At 34.9% G+C, this 17,804-nt stretch overlaps 3 protein-coding genes across 3 annotated transcripts; 1 reads left to right on the plus strand and 2 right to left on the minus strand.

The window, feature by feature from the left end:
• Positions 1 to 7,309: 7,309 nt before the first annotated feature.
• Positions 7,310 to 9,348, minus strand: LOC114193552 (Thioesterase superfamily protein). Its single transcript, XM_028083393.2, has 3 exons — positions 9,087 to 9,348; positions 8,820 to 8,960; positions 7,310 to 7,656 (listed from the first exon to the last, which is right to left on the minus strand). The coding sequence occupies exons 1-3, from the start codon at positions 9,279 to 9,281 to the stop codon at positions 7,513 to 7,515; spliced, it is 480 nt and encodes a 159-aa protein (XP_027939194.2). The 5' UTR covers positions 9,282 to 9,348; the 3' UTR covers positions 7,310 to 7,512.
• Positions 9,349 to 10,854: 1,506 nt separating this feature from the next.
• Positions 10,855 to 12,604, plus strand: LOC114193073 (protein OCTOPUS-like). Its single transcript, XM_028082770.2, has one exon. The coding sequence runs from the start codon at positions 11,032 to 11,034 to the stop codon at positions 12,526 to 12,528; it is 1,497 nt and encodes a 498-aa protein (XP_027938571.1). The 5' UTR covers positions 10,855 to 11,031; the 3' UTR covers positions 12,529 to 12,604.
• Positions 12,605 to 16,673: 4,069 nt separating this feature from the next.
• On the minus strand, positions 16,674 to 17,647 carry LOC114193743 (homeobox prospero protein). The gene is made up of 2 exons (XM_028083659.2): positions 17,491 to 17,647; positions 16,674 to 17,293 (listed from the first exon to the last, which is right to left on the minus strand). The coding sequence occupies exons 1-2, from the start codon at positions 17,528 to 17,530 to the stop codon at positions 16,854 to 16,856; spliced, it is 480 nt and encodes a 159-aa protein (XP_027939460.1). The 5' UTR covers positions 17,531 to 17,647; the 3' UTR covers positions 16,674 to 16,853.
• Positions 17,648 to 17,804: the final 157 nt, after the last annotated feature.

The following is a 17,804-nucleotide window of genomic DNA, read 5'->3' on the forward strand; positions in this document are numbered from 1 at the left end:
ATAGGTTTCTAGTTTTTCTTTTATAAAAGTGATTAATATAAGGGAGAATGAGAGAGTGGAGCATGTTCCTTTCTTTTTTTAAGTTATTTCTTAATCACACTTGAACTATTTTTTTTTTCAATGTATTTTCTGTAAAGTTTTTGTAAGGCCCCCATTTTATTTCTGCCATAAAGTTGGTGGGCTGCCCTTGTAAGTGGGCCTAAGGCTGGCCCAACGTATAGAGTCCTTAGGTCTGCTCTAATTCCACACTCATTTTCACTATTGCAGAAACTCAACAGCCGTCACCTTCTCCTTCCGCACTAGAGCTCTGCTAGGGTTCCTCCCCAAGTCTCTCAAGCTAGCTCTGAATCAGTTTCTACTCCGAATCATCGGAGTTCCCTTTTTGCTTTCCCTTGTATTTTCGTAGTTAGGGTTTGGTACTAATATGCCCTGGTTCCGTGTACCTTCTGTTTTCAGCTCCTTAGTGCGTTCTAGAGCTGCTGTGCTCCTTGGTTACGCGTCGAACGTCCTGTACGAACCCATTTCCAGGTACGGGAAGTTAGGGTTCCAGTTTTTGATGTTGTTTTGGTCGTTCTTGAGTTAGTTATTGCTTTTATGAATGAATGCTTCAATTTGATGTGTGAGGATGCCTTGTATGCTTGGTTGGTTCGAAAAACATGGCTGTTGCAGGTGAAACAGTGGCGAGACCTGTTAATCTCGCCCAAGCGAGCCAGTCTCGCCTAGGCGAGACAATCAGGGATTCGCCTAGGCGAGACAATCAGGGATTCGCCCAAACTCCTTTTACGCGAGAGGTCGCCCAGGCGACCCGCTCAAAATTTTGAGCGAGCATGCCACTCGCCCAGGCGAGAGGGGTCTCGCCCAAGCGAGATCCCGCGTTGCTCATGCCCCTGATCTTGTGCCCTCGCCTAGGCGGAGGGGGAACTCGCCTGAGCGAGACTGTCTCGCCTGAGCGGGGTGCTGGGCGAGACAGTGCTGTGTTTGGATGTCTATTGGTTCCTGAATGATCTGTTTTGGTTGGGTATGATTGTATGATGAGTGATATGTATATAATGGAGCATGAAGTATATTTGGCATGATTCATGAATTGTAGATGATGGGTTGGTATGAGAATTTGCATGTGAATCAAATGAGACGGATAATATTAAAGTGGCATGATAACATGATGAGTTGGATCTTATTTACATGGATAAACTATAAGGTGTTGGAATGAGTGGGGCCTGGATCACGAAAGGCATTGGCTTCAAAGGTTGGTACGAGTGATGTATATCTATGCGTGGTAATTATTATTTTGGTTATGTGAATGAGGTCGATCTGTGTCAGTGCATAATTCCTTGGAGTCTCTAGGTGAGACTTTCAGGGTTGCGCTTCAGTGGTCGGGACGTAATTCCATGGCCCCTGTTAGTGGGTGTCCATGGTGGTGCCCCATCTGTATAACTAGGTAAGGATTCAAGGTAAGGACTGCATCCTGACACTCTAAGGGACCAGTTAGTCTCACTTAGAGCGGACTGACTCCTGTGGTGAGAGTAGCAGGAGGCCTGAAATTCATTAAGGGCTAACCTTGTGGTGAGGGAGATTTGATTCATCGTAACACTTGTAACACATAGCTCGGAGATGAGCAGCTTAGGGTCGAGCAGAGATATCCACCACAAGTGCAAGCATTCGCTGAATTCAACTAAGTTATACGTATCCGGATGAGTCGAGTCGAGTCGTAGTGTATTGAATGAAGAGTCATGACATGCTTGGTTGCTATATGGATATGGGATGATGATAATGTATTTGACTGTATGATGAATATGTGTTGGCTCTAGCTTACCCGTTTTGTTGCATGGTTGTATTGTATGTGGTTGTTCTTTCTTGCGATGATCATCAATTTGATTGATGGGAGCAGATGGGCGAGGTTCTCATGGTCAATAAGGGAATGGTGATTCTGCTGCTTAGCCATCTGGGCAGGAGTTTTCTTCACGTTTTTCTTTAGGGCTATGGCCCATGTATCTCTTTATGCATTTCTACTCTACACTCTTTGTTAGACCTGTATTCAGCTTTCCTTTGGCATCGTGGTGTGCCCTAGTTTTGTAGGGGTTGTGTTAAGGACCCCAAGACCACGCTGCAGTATTATTATTGTGTGACGTTTTCCTTTAATTTCGCTTAATAATTAAATGGGACGTTACAGTTTTAACTCTGTTTTTAAATTTTCTAACTACTTATTAGCTGGAGAAGTTTTTTTAACGTATATTAATGTCTAATTACATATTAAGTTAGTTGTAACAAAATAATTATATATTCATATTTGAAATGAATAAATGTGTGTGTAATATAGAGGTTAAAATGAGTTAAAATTCATTAGCTAGCTCAACTTACTATGGGTATGGGTTTAAGTGAAGTTGGGTTGGAAAAATTTTAATTTTTTTAAATGTTGATTGAATTGAACTCAATTATTTAACCCGAGTTAAACGAGTTCGATACGCATAGAATTGTCATCAGGAGCGGAACAATGTTAGAACACAGGGGAGCCACAACTCCCCCAACCATTTTTTTCCTTTTTATTTTATTTATTTAAAAAATAATATTTATATATTATTATTTTATTTATATTAATTGATTTTTATTTTATTTTATGTTTTATATATTTTAAATAAATATATTTATACGTTATTACTTTATTTATATATTACTACTTTATTTATATATTATTACCTTATTTATATTAATTTAGTTTGAATTATTTTTCTTAAATTTAAAAATCATGTTTTTTTTCTATTATAACTTTTTATATTTTTTGATTTAGTTTTTCTCTCCTGTGCTTCCATCTTTTTCTCTCATTTTATTTTCATCTCAATTTTCACCACCATTCCTTATTATTTCAAAATCAAATTGCACTACGATAAAATTGAAGAGTTAATAAACATTTTGGACTGAACAATTTCTTCTTTTGAGCAAGTTCCTTTTTTCCCTTCTTTTGTTAAAGCAATTTGTTTTCGTGTATGTGGTTTTTCTATGCTCTAGGCATATCTCTATCTGTTAGAGATTATAAAATCATGCTTTAATTGTTGATCAAACTCTTCTTTGTGTAAATAGAACTATTTTAGGCTTTGAAGTTGTGTAAGGGAAGAACAAGATTAGGAATCTACTCTAAGGTAAATGAAGCTAATCATTTAAAAGTTATTAGTTTTCTTAAAATATTGAGTCTTGCTTTTAAGATTTAATTTGGGGTATTTATAATTTTATTTTTTTGTAAAAGAATTGACAAATTTATATTAGAAAAAATATGATAAAGAGTAAAAGAATTGATTCTTTTTTTAAGAGGAAGACTTGTGATGAAGATGAAAAAAATGCATCTACGTCATCTAAATTTGAGAAACTTCATGATAATCCAAATATTGAAGAAAACGAAAAACAACTCTCTAAGGTTCCTAAAGTTACATATAATGAATTTGAAAATACTTTAGAATGTGATCCGAGGAAGCGTCTTCAAATCTGGCAATACCTACCAAATCAAATTGATGAGGTACGAAGGGCTTATCTAAAATGGGGTCCATATCAAATGCATCTAAAAAATTATCCGTTGTCTTGTAAAAATGATCATCCAAGAAGATTTCAGTACACATGGTTTAACTTATTTTCGCCATTAAAAGATCCTACATATTGCTTACCGTGCTATATTTTTAGTAAAAAACCAAGCGGAGGACTTGATTCAGATGTTTTCATTCTTACATGTAATTGAGTTTATTTTCATTGAATCTAATTTGCAATAAGTTGATTGTCATTAACATGTTTTAACTTTTTGAATGTTTTTTTATAGGTTTTAAAAGTTGGAGGACCATTTTGACTAAAAGTAACTTTTGTTTTTTTTTTATATATTATTATTGATGATAAACTTTATGTTACTCTTTCATATATATTATTGTTATATTGTTTGGATTATATTGTCATGAGTGCTTATTTTGAATAAAAAATGATGTAAGAAATTAATTTTTTTTTAATTAAAAAAAATAATTTATATATAACAAATATAATTTGGTCTCCCTAAATTTTTTGGTCAAATTCCGCCACTGATTGTCATAAATTGAATTGATATATTTTAGTCATCAACAACTTTGTTTCCATGGATCACGTTGCTTTCTTTTCATTAAAATTTGTGATATAAACTTTATATATTATAACTTGATTCTCACAATGTAATGAATATGAAGTATATACTTACTTAATAATGGTAAATCATATAAAACATTAAAAAAATTTCTTCAACAATGATAATATCGGCAACAATAATCTTTATTTCCATAGTAGAGATCATGAAACAACAATTTGTGTAGCATATTTCACTTATTGAAGACATAACTATAAAAATCACAAATAATATAATCACTAAATGACAAACAAGTACTAAATGTATCACACACAATTTTAATTAATTTATATTTTAAAGGAAACATCTCTATATTTCATAATAATACTGTAAGGAATTTACTCAATTCAAAATAAATAATCAACACATTTTATTTTGGTTATTAAAATGTATATTAACCTTTGCAAAATACTCAACACTTCAAAATATTTTAAATGTTTTTTTCTTTTTTTCTAACTCATGAGCAATTTTATTACAATCTTTACAAAAAAATTCTATTTGAGAATGTAACTAGACGAATATAAAGTTTCATTTCACATATTTTTAGATAAGTTAAAACTTGTAGCATAACATCAACCATGTGGAACAAAAACATTTTAATTTTTTTCACTGCACCACTACTAAGGCTTGAATTGAAAACAATTTTTTAATCAGTTGTGAGAGTTGAAATTACTGAAAATCTTATTTAAAATTTAATTTTTTTCCATGAATCCAAAGTTATTTTATTTGTCATATGTCTCTAAAGGGATTTAAAAGAATTTATTTCTTGAAAATCCAGAGACTATAAATAGCAAACTTAAAATTGGGAAATAATGGATGAGTTGGGATTTCTTCTTACACCTCCAAAATTTGTTTTGCACCTTAAGTCCTTTCCAAATTTTAAAAATACCTTTTGACTATTTGATCATTTGACCAAAGCAACAGTGAAATTTTAAAAAAATTAACCTCACCTTTCTCCCTCACTCTCTTCCATAATTAATGTAAATTTTACTAGAAAACTACCATCGGATCTCACATTAAGTTGGAGATTCAAAGCAATCAGATATCGACATCCAAGAAAAAATATATCCAGATGTCGACTTCTGGAGAAGAAAGTTCTGGATCTAGACTTTTGGTGTACAATTTTTTGGGTTGCTTTTGGATGTCGACTTTCGGTGAAGGTTGCTTTTAGATGTCGACATCCTTTGAAGGTTGGGGAACTTTCGGATGTTGACATCCGGTTATATTTGGTTCTATGAATTTTATTTTTGATTTTTGATTTTAAATTTTATTGTTTTTAAGATTTTTGAAATATTTCATTTATATTTTTTAGTTTAGTTGTTGTTTTTTTTGTTAATGTTTTTATGTTGTGTTGTAACTTTTAATTGTAATGTGTTTTTGAATTTGTTTATTATAGATATAACTAGTATAAGAGAAGCATCCACACATCGTGGCGAGAGTTCTACATATGGTGAGACTTCTGAACAACAACAACCTAGACATGGACCTACGACATTTGCGTGTAGAAGGGGTCAGGGTCGTCATGGAACAACAATAACCTCGACTTATGTGTATAGTTTTCCTCACACGTTTCATTTATAAAAGAATAGAAATATGAGATGAAACTAGAATTTACTTGTGATTTCATAAAACTTAAAGGGATGTATTCCATTATACTCTCACCACCTATAACATAACACGATTATATTATGGCGAGTTTTTTTAATAATAAGTGAAAAGAAAATGAAAAAAATTCATACAACAATCAAATAAATTAAAAATAAATAAATAATTAAATGCAAAAGTTTTACTAGATCTCGACATCTGAAAGATAACTACAAAAATTGTATCGAATCTCGACATCCCAAGACTATATCATGTAATATTTTTGTCACCAGATGTCGACATCTAAAAGACACTTATGTATACCGAATCTCAACATAAAAAAATATGAAGATTTCATCTTTCTTTTGGAACTCAACTTCCGAAAAACAACCATAAAAACTTTACCAAATCTCGATATTCGAAAAATACCTATGCATACTAAATCTGGATATTCAGAAGTACGAGGATTTCATGTTTTTTTTTTTCAAAATTTGACGTCTGAAAAACAATTCGAATAACTTTATCGGATATTAACATTCAGAAACTGTGTTATTTGTCATGATTACCGAATGTCAACATCCGAAAAACACGTAAGTACCAAATGTCAACCGAAAGTATGAGGATTTCATGTGCATCCAGAAGCGGGATTATCACAAACCGAAATTATCACAAACCAAAAGTGCCATTTTCTTACCGGATCTCCAAATCCAGTAACATTTGAAACCAAATATCCATCTGTTTAGGTTTTAAGTGCAGTTCAATTTGAATGAGAGACGAGAAATTATTTGGAGGTGCAGATCACTGATATAACCACCGCAATAAATAAGTTTGATCAGCCACCAACATCCATAATTAATTACTGTTTAGCAAATTAAGTTATTAATTTTCATTTATTTATCTGAAGAGCATAATCGGGACAATCGAAAATTTGGAGTGCAGAAAAAATCTTAGAGACACAGGAAGAAATCTTTGGAGAATCACTGCAGCTCGCACACCTCAATCTTGGGCTGAAATAGTGTAGATTCCACCTTGCTTAATAAATAATTAAATTTTAATTTTAAAACCTGTGCAATTTTTTTTAAAGAATTTAAAAACTCCTGGTTTATATATAATTTTTTATCGAGGTTGGATGAGAGAAAAGTTGTAATTATCTCTAAATAACTTTTTATCCTTTCTAATGTTTCTCTCACTTGAATTAACTTAAAAATATTTTTAACACAATCACATTAAATAAGTGGAATTAGTAATTCACTACGCTTTACCCCTTTTTTTTTTTCACTTATACAGATTTTATAATTGTAACCTCATTCATAGAATTATTCCAAATCTGTGAATCTCAAACCCCACGACAAAGTTGAACCAACTAGTTATGATCCAACTTTAGAAATTACGAACACAAACACAATGCAAACTTCAAATAGTTGGTGTGATGCTACTCTCACTTTCTTTTGGGCATTCTCATTTGGCATGATGAAATTGATCTGCAACTTGGAGAGGAAAAATATACTCTTTTCTCCTCAGATTAAAGTTCCTTGAAACTCGAAGTCTCTGTCAACAATACAGTGATATAGGAGAAGTACTGGAAATGGTCACAGAAACTAAATAAACCAAGTTTGATTTTTTTAAATTTCACTTTTCATTGCACGTCTTCATATCATATCATGCTCTCACTCAGAACTTTATTCATATCATATCATGCTCTTACTCAGAACTTTATCCAATTAATAAGTAGTGACTCACCCAAGTCAAGTAAGTTTCCCAAAGACAATCTTCATGTACAGACATTTCATACACATACTGAATTACATTTTGCTGTTATGTCTACCAAACAGTGAATGACGACCTTCGGCTAACAATTCTCCCGTGGCTTTGTTTTTAAGGAGAACAATTGTCCCAGAATAACCTCCTTTCCTTCCTAACAACCTAGAAGTAATTTCTAGTTCATCCTGCAACATAATACCAATATATTTTCAGTAGGTATAAAAAATCTATGCAGAAGTACATTTCATACACTAAATAAACAGCAAGTTCATAACGTAAGAATGCATGTTGATGCAAGCACCAGAAGGAAAATAGGGAGAAAAAGGAGCAGGAAAGTTGGCTGTGGAGCAATGAACCCAATTTATGAAATCTAAACCGGGAGTCTTATAATAAGAAACGGTTGGAATCATGGAATTGATACAAACAATAAACATGTTATCAGACCCGAACTCTGAACCTTCTCAAAAGGACACTTTTTTTTAAACCCTCAGTTTAATCAATGAATCCATTTTAGGAGATAGAGCTCTATCATTTTCTTTTGGTTTATAAAATTCGAATCCAAGTCCTTATTTATGTTGACTCGCCAATTGAACTATAAAAGAACACTTTTAAAGAGAATGACTGTGTTTGGAAAGCTGTTCAACTCAAGTTTAATAAAAATTTTAGGCATTTTGTGGCAGAAACTCAGAGGAAGGGAGGACCAGGATTGGCTTTACTATGAACTGAATGTAAATACAAACACAAACAAAGTGGTTTGGGTTTATTTGGGTAAACTACATCGTAAACAATTTTAAGAAATGTATTTCATATGCTAAAACTAACTTATACATGAATAAACAACTTTAATTTTGAAGAAACTAATATAACCGAGTTCGGCAAATCAGTTTATTTCATTTCTCTTCTCGATTACTTTTCTTTAAAAATTGTTTATGACAAAATTTATCCAAACACGTCCTTAATGTCTAAGAACTGAACAGGTTGAATCTTATGTGTTCAGCTTTTAAACAGGTTTTGAATGGTTGAATGGTAGAATGGTAGAAAGGTTGAGTAGGTGTGCAGTTCATTATGAACTATCATGTCTCTCTACAAAATGGAGGCCATGAGTAATAAGTAATCTGACCAACCTTAATTAAATCCGGGTTTATGAATTCACAAACTTCCCCAATCCCCAATGCAATTCCTACAGTAACTACCTAGTTGGTAGGTTTGATAGAGTGATTATCAATTTGGCACCCTAAACACAAGGACAATAAGTAATTAAGGAAGCGAAAATAGGGTTGTTGGATACACATGAATGATTAATTTCTACATTTTACTTTCATTGAATGTTTCAGTTGTTACAACTTACGCCAACGCGAGCAGTTGAGAGAAAAGAAATGGACATGTCGACGGAAACATTCATGGGGAGACCCCCTTCATGGATGACAGCGCCTCCAACTTCGTCCACCAGATTCGCAATTGCTCCATTCGCCAACTTCCCACCCCTGTCCTGTAACGTAACACATTCAAAATTAACCTCAACAAGTTGAATCAACTCCAATTAAAATGAAATCAAAGCGAAAGAGGATTATTGGTCGATGATAACGATAATAGAAGTTTATGAAATGGAAGTTACGGCGAGGCGAGAAGGGACTATGAAGGAGCACGAGACGCAACCGGGTTCAACTCGGTCAACTCGGATTCCGGCGAGGACGAAGTGTTCGTAGAAGGAGGAGTTATCGCCGGTTCTGAGAGGAGGAAGAAATTGGAGTCTTGACACGGCGTCGTATTGTTCTTGCGTCAGGCTTAGCATCGCTTTTGCTTTCTCCATCCTTTGCGTTGCTCCGCCCGCAAATTTTTTCCTCTGTACCTGTTTTGGTTGCTGTCTGGATCTTCGATTCATGGGCCTATTGGGCTTAAAAGGAAAAAAAAAGAGAAAATTACTGGGTTAAATATTGTTGTACTCTTATACTTGGATCTAAAATTAAAATTAATTCCTATTCTAAATTTTATATATTTTAAATTTAAAAATTAAATTGTATTAGAGTTTAAAGTATGATGAATTTTAATTTCATATTAAGACTAAAATTATATTTAATCAAATTAATTTAATGATAGAACTGCGTATTGAACTATCTTGATTATTCAGATTTAACCCAAAATAATTTATAATAAATCTCATAAAATTAACTTTGAGTAGATGTAAGGTGATGTGTTGATCAAATTAAAGAATTATTTAAGTCTGCATTTTTTTGTTTTTACTATTTTTTTTTAGTTTTGATAATGTTAAAAAGAAAAGGCTGAAAGCGAGAATTTCAAGAAGTGGTGCACGTGTGGTGACCACTTAGGGTTCGCATCCCAATTAAAATCTTAAGCATCGCAGTGCTGCTAACTTTGCGAAAATTTATACTGCTGTAAGATTCCCACGCTTCATGCCATACCAAACAGATCACTGTGCCTGTTTGGTTGGGTTGAGAGGGTTGACTTGTAAATTTGCCCAAAAACCTTAAGGTCAACTCATCATTTTATAACTTATCTAAATCCACGTTAAAATACTAATTTGATACGTGCCTTAAAACTAGTTTATATAATTTAAACTTAATTATATAAATTATATTTTATATTTTAATTATTATTTACACATATAGTTTTATGCTGGTCTCTATCTCTAATTTTAGTTGCAGAAGATACCAGCATTCATTGATATGATGAAGCTTTATGCTTACGATTTCAAACTTCCAACGAACTTACGAAAGGGATTGGACGAGAAAAAGGTCTTTTATTCCATGCATAAAAGTAAGTATAAGTATGTATTTCAAAACCGAGAAAAAATAAATGTTATTTTATTTAAATCACCTAAATCCCCAACAGTTAAAGTGGGACTAATTTTGTAGCATTAAACTTTGCAACGAAGTTATTTCAGAAATTATATGATTGCCACACGCAATGATGTATGAAAATTAAAAATGTTGAATAAATGGCCGAATTTTGAAGATTCGTATTCGAGGAAGGTATTAACGAGAATTGAATGTGTAATTAAGATGTTTTGGTTGTGTAATTAATAAGATTAATTTCTTGACGTGTTAGGTTTTGTAACTTGAATGTGTGGCCTTCATCGACGCTCATAAAGTAACAACAGTAGTTAGTTAACAGCTCAATTGATAGGACTGGGAAATGAATTATGAGAGTAATAATTTTAATTTGTTTAAATCTTCTTTTTTCAATTTCTTATTCTTTTCCTTAAGTTGCATTAAGGGCCCACCTAAGGTCCTATCGAAAGGACTTCCCCTAATTTATATAAAGAGATTTTTGTGATAAATTATGTTGAATAAAAAAAAAAGGAAATAGTTAGAGAGAGAAAAATGGGGGTTAAGGAGGGTTTAGTTGTGTAATTAAGAAAGATGAATGATGAGAAGATTATTATGATGGTTGGTGTTTTGAGCACTTGATTCCGTACTCTTCTGTGCATACTTATGCCGTGTCTCCCACTCTCTTCATTTCTTCACTCATAAACACATCACAAACACAACAATGGCATTGCCACCAACACTCACTCACGCACACCAACGCATGCTGCACTCATGACTCCCAAATCCCATCGCCTCTCCGCCTGCCACCGCCACCCTACCGCCCCCATCACCGGCTTCTGCGCCCTCTGTCTCCGGGAGCGCCTCGCTGGCATCCCCTCCGACCACTCCCCTCCCTCTCCTTCCCTCCGGCGATCCAAATCCTGCTCCCGCCCCACCGCCTCTGACGCCGCCGCTGTCGCCGACCCCCGCCGTCGCTCCTGTGAGGTCCGTCCCCGCAGCTCCCTTTCCGATCTCTTCAACCGCGACGACCTACGAAAATCCCGTTCGCGCAAACACGCCTCCGAGGTCACGGTTTCCAACGACGGCGACGGTGATGCCGACGAGGAAAGCAAGACGGTGAAGGAGTTTATAGATCTCGAGCTGCAGCTCCGCAAGAGGAATGGTGCCAGGGATTCCAGGACCTTCTGGAACGCTGCCGCGGAGAAGTTCAAGAAGTGGAAATGGAAACACAGGGCTAAGAAAAACGCTGACGCGGATAGTAATGTGAAGAGGAATGCAGAGAAGCGAAGAGCGCGGGGATTGAGAGAGACTCAATCGGAGGTTGGAGAATGCAATTTAGGGAGAAGATCCTGCGACGTGGATTCGAGGTTTTCGATTGAAGCGGGAAGAATCTCGTTCGATTGCCCTCGCGCTTCCTGGGATGGGTGTTTGATTGGGAAATCGTGTTCTAGGCTTTCACCGATGCTTTCAGTCGATGAAGATTCCAATTCCATTAACAGCAACAGCAATAGCAACAATAACAGTGTTGGTTTGGGGAGTTCTGGCGACGGTAGAAGGAGTTTTGGTTTTGATAGATCAAGCTCTCGTAGGAGACAGTCAATTGCGGGGCTTGATGAGTTGAAATTGACGTCAAATTCAAATGTGAATGCGAGGGTGTCGCCGAAGGTGTCTCCGGCCACCTTCTATGGTGCCAAGTTGCTGATTACTGAAAAAGAGTTGATGGATAGTTATGTGAGATCTTCAGCTGATGCTGTTGAATCTGGTTGTGTGATGGAATCTGATTCCAAGGATGTTTCTGGTGCGGCCAATGGGCCAAAGGGTGTCAAGAAGTTGCAGAAATGGCGCGATGTGTGGAGCAAGTTGGGTTTAGTACAGAGAACTGAGAGAAGGGATGATAGGAGTGGGGAAGAGGAGTGTGATTCTAGTGTTGTGGTTGATAAGCCACTTGCAGAGTCTTTGCAGAGGCTTAGGAGGGTGGTTAATGTGCAAGCAAGTGAGCCTGTTGGTCAGAAGCTTATGCGAAGCTATAGCGTTAGCTGTAGAAGCCCTTGTAGAACGGATGGTTTCGCCGATGATTCTGAGAGCAAAGGGAGTAATGGCAGACACGAGTTTACGTTTCAGAGGAACCGGAGTGTTAGATATTCGCCAAATAATCCTGACACTGGCTTGCTGAGGTTCTATTTGACTCCGTCGAAGAGCTATAAGAGAAGCAAGGCCGGAAAGAGTAGTGTTAAGGATTTGCATTCAGCAACCAGAAGTGGCTTGTGAAACTGTATTAGCTGTTGAAATTGAAAGTACGCTTGGTTGTAAAATCATATATAATATTAATTTCCAATTTTTCAAATTGTGCTGGTAAGGTAACATTATTATGGTATTATGGATATAATTTGTCTAATTTTACTGGTAGAAAAAATAAAGTATTCTTTCCACAATGCTGTTCAGATGGTAACTTCCTGATTGTGATGGTTCTAGGAGGTTGGGAGCAAACCTTGATCTTGCTAGAATTTACTGCAAGAATGTGTCATACGCTTTTTATTGATTTATATTTTGTTGATGAAATGTGTATGAAGGGGTAATTTGCTGCCTCAAGTGCTGGTGGCTATGGCATTTCATGCAAGATGCAGGTGTTTCTCTCTCTCTAAATGCAGCACGAAAGGTTCACTGAGATTCTCATGCTGCATTTTCATATTACAGAGTAAGTTTCAGCTTCCAAGTTCTAGTTCAGCTATGCGGTTGGTTTGATGTATTGAACCATAAATTTTGAAGTGTAACCTACGTTTCTTAATAATCTACATACTCGATAACCTTTATACTGTTATATCTGCTAAACAATTCTTTTTAGCTTTAAAATGAAAAGTTAAGACTATGACGTAGATGAGAATGCCTGATATATGTAATTGATACAGGAACTATATAGAAGGGCATATTTTAGATTTACGTAATTATAACTCATTCTAAACTCGAAAACGGAGTTTTGAATATCCTTTCTCATACTTTATGACAGACCCAAAACTTTTGGGCTGTCGGGCAAGCGTAGTAAAGATAAGTGGATTATAATTTGTCTTCAGAATTTTCCTACTCAGCTAGATCAGAGGGGAAAAGTTTGAAACATAACGGCGGCAAAAATGATTAGTCTCTACATATAGTAATGGGTTCTTTTATATGGAATGGGGACGGGAACCCCCATTATCAACCACTTGGAATCTAGAATTTGTCCCAGAGAATGAGTTAATTTTCTTTTAGTTTTTTCCTTGTCAAGGACCACACGTTTATATTCCATGGAAGATAATTCTGTCAGTGGAAACATCTACTGCATAATGGAGGATAACTTTCCAAAAGAACACAGCAAAATCCTTCCCCATAATACTTGGTTGTAGAGATTTTACGGCTTGTCTGTAAACAACATATTCTGTATCAGGGTTATAGCCTTTCAAAATAGAGAATCACCAATATCTGGATTCTGGCTGTTACCATTGTAATTTGGCACTTGAATGGGGCTTTGGGGGCAACAATAGGCATTAATAGGCAACTGAAGAACAATTTTAAGTTTAAAGCTCGTCAATAGTCATTACTCATTGATGGTTAATGGCTTGTTTAGCAAGAGCTTGGGAAAAAAAAAATGTTCTCCTTGTTTAATTGTCTGTCTGAGAGAAAAGCGCATTGCTTGTTATTAAAAAACACGGAGAAAATATTATAGTCTAATCTGTTGTCACTGCTTTATTATCCTTTGTATGTGTTGGTTTTTCAAACCTAAAATTTCTCATGGTCCTACTTCTGATGGTACTGATTACTTTTCTTTTCTTTTGCTTTGAGGCACATCCTTGTTTACTCCTCAGATTGGTTTGCAGTTAGGAATATGTGCCTGTGGATTTTGTTTACCTCCGTTGCAAGTTCCTTTTCTGTGTTTGTGCTTTATTTTTTTGGTTAAGCATTCTGTTTCTCATTGAAGCCACATGCTTCTAGGATTTGGAAATATGACCATGGACTCCTTCGAGGCGATTCTTATTTTATGGCTAGCTAGTTCACTGTTCCATTAATATATTGGTTTGACAACTTTCTCTTATAATATTTTTTTAAGTGATTTTTAAATATTGAGAATGAGAAAAAGAAAAAATGAAAAATCACTTAGAAGATAACATCTAAAGTTGTAAGAGAAATTTGTCAAAATTTAATAGTCAAAAAGTCATTTTTTTAATATATTAGCTTGCCACCAAGCACATAATCCTTGTAGTTTTTGTTTAGAGTTATAAAATTTACCCAATATTTTTATAATACTATTTCACATTTTTTTTTCATCTCCTTCATAGTTGTTAAAACAATTGTACAATTATATGAAAAATAATTTGTCTAAAGTAAATTCAAGATATCTGTAATTGACTTTTCTGATTTTGAAATACTTTCTTTCTGACTTTTCTTTTGTATTATCTGCTGATAGTCATAGGTTTTGCTGATGAATGAAATCAATACCGCATCAGATGTTGACCCTACAGAGAAAGGACTTACTATAACTCTTAAGCGTTGGTAAATTGAAACTCTGACTACTTTCCATTAAACACTTTACTTTTCACTGCTCTTTCAATGATGTGGTGTGACCATACCACATCATTGCAAATTAGACAAATATCTGGCTTATTTACGAAGGTGCTTCGGAACAAAAGCACAACTTTGACTTGGAAGCTGTAAATTAGTTAAGTATAATCACGTTTTTGGGACACATTTACGTAATATTATTTTCCTCAATATTGTTAGATTGATAAAGGATGATAAAAGAAGATTTTTCGGGGCACACTTGCTATGTCCTTGTTTAGAAAGGATACTTTTAAATATAATTTTTAAAAACGTTATTAACAAAGACCGTTTCGATTGGTTATACCATCATAAAAATTAATTTTAAATAAAATTAATAATTTAAACATGTAGTTTTATAATCGATTTTAATTTGAAAAAAGAATTTTGAGATAAAATCTTAGGAAATACTAGATTGTCCTAAATCCAAACAGATTGTTAACTTACTCTACTTTTTAACAAACGAATAAAAATAATAGGCTTAAATATCTTTTTTGTCTTCATTTTCGTAGTGTTGTGGATGATTTTCATTTTGACAGAATGTTTTAAATGGTCTTCATTTTTATCGAATGTTTAAAATGGTTTTCATTTTCGCAATTTGTGTTTTATTTGATGCTTCTTTGTGACGCCGTTTAAATGTTACGTGTACTGTACATGTTGTAATCTAGAGACCATGCAAAACATGACAACAATCCAAACACAAACAAACCCAACATAGAATTATAAAAATCCTAATCCATGAGCAAACACAACCCAGAAAATCCTAAACCCACTAACCTCGTTGATGATGATTAATTAGAAAATTGAAATGAAGAGTGCGACTGCAATCCAATTATGAAATGGCAAGTATTAGCTGCTTCCTCTGCAAATCCGAGCTCAAGAAAGACGAAGATGAAGAAATCACCTCTGAAGAGCGCGACTGCAGTCCAACTCAAGTCCTAATTGCAAAATTTTCCCCAAATTAAAAAATTAACGTTAATTAGTCATCTGTACAGTACACGTAACACACCCCAATGCAACATAATACATGCAACGTAATACAAAAAAGATCAAATAAAACACAACACGAATTGCGAAAATGAGGACCATTTTAAACATTGGGTAAAAATGAGTATTTTAAACATTCTGTCAAAATGAGGACCATCTACAACAAACATTACGAAAATAAGGACAAAAAAGTTATTTAAGCCAAAATAATATTAGCAAAACCTGAGAATTTTTTAGTTTAAAGAAGATAAAATGGAGTTAAATACCGCAGAAGGATATCAAAATGAAGCAAATGATGTTTTATTTCTCATCACTGATAGTACAAAAAAGAATCCCATGTTGTATAAAACTTGAACAGCAGTGCATAAAACAAAAGGCCCCCTCCATCCTTGAAAATTAACTCTCAAACTTAAAGACAATCCTCCGAGATAAATATTGTTTATTACGTTACTCGTGGTTTGAAAAGACAAAAAGAAGCTAGAAAAAAAAATTCTCTGTTAAAGATAATTAGCACTGTGTGACCTGTATATCAGATTTTGACGAGTCATTTTCTCTAAACTAACATTTTTACAATGTCCTCCATCTGACTGACAAATCCTTTAAAGCCTCTCCACAACTTCTTGAATTTGAAAGTTAATCTCTGTTATATCCTCCCGAACATTAAACTGGGGATAAAAACGTATTTCTATTTTCTTAGAATCTCTTACATTTTTTGTTTCAAAAACGAAGATATTAGAAAATTTATTTCACTTTATTGCATTTTTCTATCGGTGCTTCATAATATATTTACCGATGCTCGTTGCATTGCCATTGTTTGAATTTATGAAAATTGTAAATAAGGAAAACGGAGAAAAGCCCAGTTCAACAAGTGAAATTGCTGTGGCAATACTCAGGTTGTTCACATATACATATCCATCAACAAAGAACAACAAATTAGAGTGATGAGTCTTTTCCCTTATGTCAAATTTATTGAAATTACAATATCCAAACAAACTCAATATTTACTACCACCAATAGTTTTGAGCACTCACTTCAGCCATTCATTCCACATCAAAGCCCTTCTCCTTAAACTCAGCAATGACCTCATTCCTCATCCTCAACCAAAGTTTCTGAGCCTCCTGTTTAAACTTCTTGTCCTTCATCTCCTTCTTGTAGTCACTCTCATCCTTATCCTCCTCAGCAGCTCCTTTGGGACCAATGCTTGTCCCAATCATTCCACCCTTGGCAATGAACTCCTTCATTGCTTCTTCATCACCTGGATAAGGAAACATCCTCCGCTCGTACAAATGAGCAAGCTCCTTCTCTTCCTTTGGCTTTGGCTTCAGTGTCCACCAACCCAGTGGCGATGTCTCGTTGTACCACCACACTGCCCCCATCACTGCGTACGTGCATACCAAAGCCTTTCCAATCTGCTTCCAGAAGTAGTAGTTCTCCTTCCCCAATCCAATTTTCCTCAGAAAATCCTGGGCATGTTGTACACCTGCGTTGGAACATAGACGGGTCCACAAAACTTAATCAGAGATGCAAGATTCCTGTCTGAAACATTTTATCAAACACCTTGTGTTCAGGGTTTGATAACTCGAAAATCGACCCGCATGACTTTGATATGGTTTAACACGGACGTTGTTAAGTTATTTATAGTTCTTCCAAATTTTGGGTATGTAGAAAGACAGGTACCTGTTTTGGGTTGTTGCTCCTGAAAGCGCTTCCGAGGCATTGCGAGAGTGAGAATTCGATCTTTCGATCAACACTGAATACCAGTGGCGATGACGTGGTTTCGTAGCGTTGGCTAAGGCTTGGAAAGTTGAATAAGCCCATTATAGGATGTCGGGCTATTACTTTCTGCACTCCCATTATATTTTTCGTGTACCCCATTTATTTCAAAATCATCACTGTACTTTTTTTTAAATTTTATTTTATAACAATATTGAATTCGAAATCTTTTAAATTAAACAATCCGAAATAGTAGACCACTTAATTTATTATAACTA

Source organism: Vigna unguiculata, chromosome 8, assembly GCF_037176805.1.
Source record: "Vigna unguiculata cultivar grain cowpea cultivar isolate G323 ecotype 2 chromosome 8, ASM3717680v1, whole genome shotgun sequence".
NCBI classification, from domain to species: Eukaryota; Viridiplantae; Streptophyta; class Magnoliopsida; order Fabales; family Fabaceae; genus Vigna; species Vigna unguiculata.